The 7,757-nt window shown below is 32.3% G+C and overlaps 1 protein-coding gene across 1 annotated transcript in view; it reads left to right on the top strand.

Moving 5' to 3' along the window:
- Positions 1 to 5,764, top strand: part of Smp_045780 (ubiquitin-activating enzyme E1-related) — a gene marked incomplete at its 3' end in the record, with an annotated part of 12,144 nt that extends 6,380 nt beyond the window's left edge. The window contains exons 4-5 of the mRNA XM_018789554.1: positions 1,274 to 1,507; positions 5,300 to 5,764. Coding sequence (XP_018654986.1) covers positions 1,274 to 1,507; positions 5,300 to 5,764 — 699 coding nt within the window. The remainder of the gene's footprint in view (positions 1 to 1,273; positions 1,508 to 5,299) is intronic.
- Between the last annotated feature and the right edge of the window lie 1,993 nt (positions 5,765 to 7,757).

Raw genomic sequence — 7,757 nt, 5'->3', positions numbered from 1 at the left:
GGTCTCAACCATATGAAATTACTAAAATCTCCACAAAACCTGATATTAATATTTGTCATGATATTTTTCATAATACTATGTATAACATCTAATTAATTTAAATACTTTTAAAGGTTAATCCTTCTGAATTACAATTAAAATCTACGTGTATATTTTCTCATAATTTATTGAATTGTATGTAGATTTAAATATTTTATACGACTAGCCTAATCAAGACACACATACTTGTATTCTGTATTCAAATTACTTCACTTTTAATCAACATCATGAAAGATAGTCAATCAAAAGCCGGAAGGATTAAAATTCAGTTTAGAAAAAATATTTTAACGATAGAATGTTTAGATAACATAAATATGCTTATGTTATTAGAATGACTTTTGAAATTTCCCGTTCTGTCACTAATTACTGACTTCGGATGTTGTAAAGACAGTAACCAGCCAGCATATATTCATTTTTGGTTCAGACAAGTAGTTGACAGTAGTGCATTCATGTCATTTTATGTGGGTTTATTAAAGTTTTCTGCATTAAGGTAAATAGCTATGGACCTACTACATATCTCTTCCAACCCTGGTACGTCTGAGGGTAGGGAGAGTCTGCTATAACTCGTGAAATGATCTTATATGGTCACGTGTTTTAGTGACTGTCTTTTCGTGAAGAGAGTGTTGTTCAAGAAATTGCGGAGATGAAAAGCAAATGCTCTTGTACGGCCGAGAGTGGGGAGAGTTCGTTCTCCCTCTCGAAATGCTCTCACATGGCCATGTGCATACAACCACTGCCTGGGAAGTCCTAATCACTGCCTTCTCGCGGCGGGGGTGTTGTTTACGAAATTGGGGGGATGGAAAGCGAATATTTAACCGGGTTGGTGGATATTGAGGATCCACCTAGGTAGGTTGAAAAACCCTGATTCCGAACCAATGTTATACATAGGCTCCAGGATCCTGAATGAACAAAAGGCGTGTGGATTTATTTTTGGTCATCAGCTACCATGGGACCGTATCTTCTAACATTGCTCCACTGCATTAAGAATTAATCCTCTAGGTCAAAGACTCAAGGATAGGCCTTTCTAAGAAAAACATCGGTTCGGGGACCCGGAAAGTACCACAGCCCACACAAAAATTTAATGATTTGTTGTGTGATGCATATATATTTTGGCGCCGCTTCGTATCAGTGTTTGTGCTTAAATAAATAAATAAATATATGCATTCCACTCATTTGAATTCGATGTGTGATTTACATTGATTATTTCGTATTTTCATAATTTTATTTAATTTAGGTTTGGTATGAGTCTGGTGTCAGTGAAGACGCTGTTAGTTGCCATATTCAACTTATGTATCCTGGTCGAACACCATGTTTTGAATGTCTGCCACCATTAATTGTGGCCAGCGGTTTGGATGAAAAAACTCTTAAACGAGAAGGAGTATGTGCAGCATCACTTCCTACTACAATGGCGCTTGTTTCTTCGTTATTAGTTCAGAATACTTTGAAATATCTGCTGAAATTCGGTGAAGTATGTTTTTTCCTGTTGTTCGAATTTTTATTTTCTACATTTAGGCTTACTATTCTCTTATTTATAGTCAGTTTATCCATTTCGTTAATTAAACATCAACGGCAACTGAAGTTTCAATAAAATTTTCTCATATCATAACTAATGACTCCATGATAGCATTGAAAATACAGTATTACTATAGATTTTGTCCCCATTATAAAGGTTTTATGATCAAATGTCAAAGATAAATAATAATAATTTCGAAGTAATTGGGTAATGATAATGTAGTGAACAGAATACGGGTGGGGACAATCGAATGTATTTAAGCACAAATTACAAACTATCTCACTAAAATCTGATAACCATACAATAAACATTTAATTTGCAAACTATCAATCAATTGTCTCAATCTTAACTGTTGCTTCTGAAAATATCAGTCCGTCTTCTTTGATTTCATTGTTCATGCATTTTCATACCGATTTCGCTTCATTCCTGTTGTTTCCTTATCGATCTGTCAAAATACATTCCATGTCTGACCATTATCATATACTGCTTATGTGGATATAAGTAGCCCACACAACACTAATTGCATGTTTAGTTACTACCATCTTTGTGATTATTTTGGCAGCAATAAAAGGCATGATTGATATGATCATAAAAAATGTTGTCAACTAAAAAGACTTTCTATACAAAAAATCCATTGTCCTAGCTTGACAGTGCTAAATATTCGGTAGAACAAAAACATATTAGGTTTCAGAATTTCTTAACGGTTAGAAGAATTTACTCCTAATGAATAAACCTCTCATATCTATGTTTACTTGCTATTGAGGGACAATTCAAACAAGTTGGTTGATCCTTTTTAGTTTATCAGCTCTTTCGAATATTCCTAAAAGTCGAAATTTATTTACAACTTTGTCGTATAAACACCTGTGTTTTTGTGTCTGTCTCTTGTTTCATCTATTACCCTCAAGTCGGTGCTCCGCCAAAGTTGTTTTTATTTTCAGTTCCTTCTAACCAACTTAAAGTGCCATTAATCAAAGTATAATAGACAGTGCAGAACATAACACAGTTTGAGATAATCCACTAGATACTAAAAATAGACACCTTATGTATGTAATTAACTAAGAAATGAAACATAGTTATTTAAGGATTGATTGATTAAGGATCCGGACGTATATAAATGTCCTTATCACTGCTACAGTGAGAATAAGAGTTATATATGCGCTTTCAAGTATCAATAACGGTTTGGATACATACTTTGCTCAACCTTAAGTGTGTACAAATGTTTTATTTTCACATTTGTTTTTTGATCTTTTTAGCTCAGTGTTATGTAGGATTTTAAAAAATGTTGTTTAAACAACCTACTTTTTACATGTTTACCGAATGCTGTATAGCAAAGCTGAACATATGTTTGTTTTTTTCCATCCCATTCTCATACAAGTCAATTATAATTCTTGTTCACATTTCACCAACGACCATATTGGATTAGTAAAGTTTTCAGCTACATAGAAATAATTATTCTGAATTTTTTTCGAACATTTTTTTTATCTTGAAGTTTTTATGTGAACTTGTTTTTTCTTGACATAATTAACATAATTAATAATTAGATTATTTTTAGTTCATATAATTATAGAGTTAATATGGTTTATATACAGTTGAAATCATGAGTCAGTTGAAGCTAGACCACCATGGAAAACTTGGAATCACTGGATACACACTGCTGAGGAGTCCTACAGTAGGACGACACGGCCGTCCAGTGCTTCTAGGTTTTCCATGGTGGTCTAGCTTCAATTGACTCATGATTTCAACTATATATAAAAAATTACTAATAATCTCCACAAAAAACCCCTTAATATGGTTTAATTGAAAAGTTGTTCAGTTATAAGTGTATGAAATATTTCTTTGATGGTCTTTTTTTTCGTTCATCTAATTAATAGATTATGTTGATCTTTTACTAATTACTTTTAATCTACTATTTATTCTTTGATTGATCACATTTATTACACATGTGAACTATAAGTTGAACTCATTGAATTTCTTCAATTGGACTGAATTTCTGAATAATTAAATGTTAATTTTCTTATTTATTTATTTATTAAATTTGATGATGATTATTAAACGAAACGCATTGAATTAGGTTTATGTGTTCTATATCCTTATACAAAATTTAATTAGATCTTACTTTATGTATTGTGATTATATCATATGAGTTGTTTCCTATTAACAGTGAATTATTAATAAATTTGAAGGATTATTTATGATATTATAGTACAGTGCATATTTACACAAAGTTATGAAGTGAACACTGATGTAAAGTTTTATATTCAATAATTTTAGGAATACTATCCTTTTTACCTGTTCAGATCTTCAAATAATCTGTGATGATTAGATTTGTCGAAGCTTTTTTCTATATTTCGTTTTCGTTTTTCTTTGATGACATTTAGTCAGTCAGTCACAACGTAGAACTTCGTACGTACATACATCAGTTCGAGTTGCCATACCACATCAGCACAGAGATGCAGTTGTCCATTCAAATCCCATAGTGGTAGAAGTAGTAAGAGTATAAGCATCATGTGAAAGATTAGGGTTTGAAGATGTTATTGAAGGAGTATAATACGGTGAAATAAATTTGGAAAGAGAAAAAGATAGAGATATGAAGAATTCAGAAGATTAAAATTTTGGAGAACACAAAGAGTGTATGCACCTTCGCCATTGCAAACAATTTTGAGCCATGTCATTCAAGCTCTCTAACCATCGATTGCTATTATCTCGTGGATCCCAACCAGGTAGTCCACGTGCCAGTGACTTCATGGACTCGTGCCATGTTTTGGTCTGGCCACCCCTAGCTTTCATCCAACCTACTCCTACACCATAAAACATTGCACGTCGCTGTAGTCGGTGGTTGGGCATACGTAACACGTGTCCCAGCCATCTCAACTGATGAAGTTTCACTACTTCATCAATCGATTTGCCATCCTTACCTAGTACCTGTTTACGAACGACTTCATTACTTACCCGGTGGTCCCAGGATATACGAGCAATGCTTTGAAGACACCTATGATCGAAAACTAGTAGCCTACGAATATCCTCTACTCTTATCGGCCATTTTTCACTGCCATAAAGTAGGATGGAACGAACCGCTTCTCAGTAAACCCGTCCTTTGGTTTCGTGTACATTAGTGTAAGAGGTGTGGAAGAAAATGGCAATGCTCCAACAAACTGAATAGAATTAGTACAAAAAACCGTTTTATTTTTAAGTTTTTTTATTCCTTTTTAATGAACAGAATCAAAATAGATGTTTTGCCTTAAATTATTCATATTTTTCTAGATGTGAATTTTTAAAAGTTGAGGATTCGATTATGACCATATGGTAGTTACATTAATTATGAGAAAACGTCTTACAATTGTAGACAATTACTAATTGTTATTATATTAAACGATGAGTATATCTATCCAAAACCATACACTGTCATTGGTTGATATTTGTGAAAATACTATTGTTTTCTTTGTATAACTCAATTGATATTTTCTGGGGAACTGAATGCTACGGTAGTATGTTACATCTTTGTTATTTTTACAAGTATCATTTACTTGCTTGTTAGAATAAGAGTTTTGTTTCTTGTTCATTTGATCACACTTCCAAATGGTAAGTGTTTTTTTTAAAGTAGTCTAAACTTATTAGTTTATTAGAAGTAAGTGAAATAAAATTGATTTTTAACTTCTCATAAATTCTTTTAGATGGAAACATCAGAAAGAATATCCTGCTGACTGTAAACATTACTTTTCTTTATTTTCGCCCATTTTTTTACAAAAGGTTTCTAGTTATTTAGGTTATGGAGCGGCTAAAGATTCATTTTATCGTGTTGAATTGAAAGCAAACCCAGATTGTGCTGATTCATGGTGTAATCAGCGTCAAACTGAATGGCGTAATCACTTACAAAAATTAAATCTCCCACTTGATTCCCCTTGGGATATTGAAGAACGTCTAAAAGCCAATCAAATTAAACATGAAAAACTTAAAGAAGCATTATCCAAGTCAAAACATGAAGAAAATGATTTTGGCATTGAATTAGAATCAGAATCACCGAGTTTTACAGAATCTACTTGTAATATAAAACATGATTTATCCAATTCAAATTCTGAAGGAGTTGGTGTAAAAACATTATATACAGTGAATAACATAAAAATTAATTCAAACTCTCAAGAGACATCTGATTGTTTTATTTCACAGACAAATGATAGTCTTGAATCACTCATGGCTAAAATGAAAAATTTGTAATCAACCTTATGGTTATTAGGAAAGGATACTTTATTTTCCATGCACAGTTTTCCACTAGTGTTCTTTTTGTTGTTATATTTTGCTTTTAATTTGTATGATGTACATGTGATATACTTCCGTTATTCCATTTGTTTTCTTTTTATTCCCGAACTATGTTAATAATTTATTTTGTTTGCATTGATGGTTATTGTAGGAAATTTATTTTCAGTTACTGTATTATTTCTTAGAGCAGTGGTTTCATGTTTTACAACTCTGAACATTTTCACATTGGCTTGTAGGATGCAACCCTGGCTCCACCTACTTTTGTCGTATTATTTTGAAATTGTAACTCATAGCTACGTAAATAAACATGTCTTTGGTGAATGATTTATAATCAAAAAATTATCTTGTAATGCATAGCCTTTCAAGGTTATAAACTCGTTTTTGTACGGGAATAGATTCGTGTTAAGCTTTTATGTGGACTGTTATTCTAGATACCATGGAAATCAGGTTTCATTTTTTTAGAATTCACCACCGAACACCATTAGGCTGAGAAATTTCGATGTTGTACTCCATATTTGATGGGAATTTATCTGCACTAAAAATCCAATAATTGATATGAGTAACATCTGGTGATAAATCTCAGGCTTATTCGTAATTTTAACTCTGCTTCCAAACGGGCTAAGTACTTTAGTATATTTTGTTTAGCTACTTATGTCTGTTATTAGTAGGTAGTGAATAAACGGTTTTTCCACTTTCAGAGTGTTTAGAAATAATACTTTGTGTGAAGAATTTCATCTGAAGTATTATTTCTTCTGATTTTACAATGTATTCTAGCGTACCACTTGACAAAATATAGTTTATGATAAAACATCCGAACTTCTGAAAGCTTGTCTAAGCATACAGTGTCTACATAGGCGGATACTTACCACAGTATTCTGTAAAAGGCAATTCCGATTTGATTAAGAATTTAAGTGTAAGGGTTTTTGTTACATGAATACCCTGAACGATGATAGGTAGTAGTTTTATTAGCAACTGTATCATTATCTAACGGGATCGTATCCAAGATTTATCCTAATTTCCATGTAATTCTATTCTGGAACATCTTACATCATCCCACCTAAATCCTCGAAAATTAGGCAGCAATGTAAACGTAATTTATGTAGGTAGTGGTTCTAATGTGACCAAATAATAGTGTTAGATGTGAAAATCATCGTTTAGTGAAAGTCGGTCTACTTGATTTAAAACAAATCACCTTTGGTGAACTACATATAAGTGAGTATTAATTTTTGGAAATATGTATATTGTGGAGAGATAATTAGGTGTTTTAAAATTAATGGGAAGTTGGTTTCGTGTATATTTTTGTAATTTCCTACATGACTTAATGGATTTTAGTTCCCTCGATGTGTTGAAATAAATGAAATAATATAACCCATTTAACGAAAGTCAACATAAACAGAATTTGAGGCGAGTTTTGGATGATGGAAAGAACTTACAATTTGTATTGCGCAAATTTTTGAGCAAGTAGTCACTAGTAGTAGATGATGCTGGGAAAAGGTAGAAAGAGTGATGTGAAATTCGGACAGTTATTCTTTAGTGAATCACTTGGTATATATTCTGCGTATGCTTATCGCACGTATATTTGGTGGAGTTTTCATATGGTCCTCACTAATAAGTTCTCATTGACCCATTATTTATTGTCGTATCGTTTACCGATCAAAAATGTAGTTAATCAAGAATAACCCACTTAGTTTTGTACCAAAATTATCCTAGTTATATACCTGTTGAATTTTATAAATTATGTTAAATTATAGTTCAGCATTTTACTCGTATAACCAAGTGAGTCATGAAGCGTAATGATAAAAGATACTTATGACCACTCATCTGGCCTTCTGTTCCTCAAGTTGGGGGTTTCCATAAGTAGTAGTTTACGTGGCCTATCGATCTTGTTAAAAAAAATATAGTAATAAAGATTTTGAATGTATTCTTATTGGTTTGAACAATTTAATGAGAC

Source organism: Schistosoma mansoni, chromosome W (assembly GCF_000237925.1).
Source record: "Schistosoma mansoni strain Puerto Rico chromosome W, complete genome".
NCBI lineage: Eukaryota > Metazoa > Platyhelminthes > Trematoda > Strigeidida > Schistosomatidae > Schistosoma > Schistosoma mansoni.
Note: the sequence above shows the minus strand (reverse complement) of the source record. Positions and strands in the feature narration are given on the sequence as shown.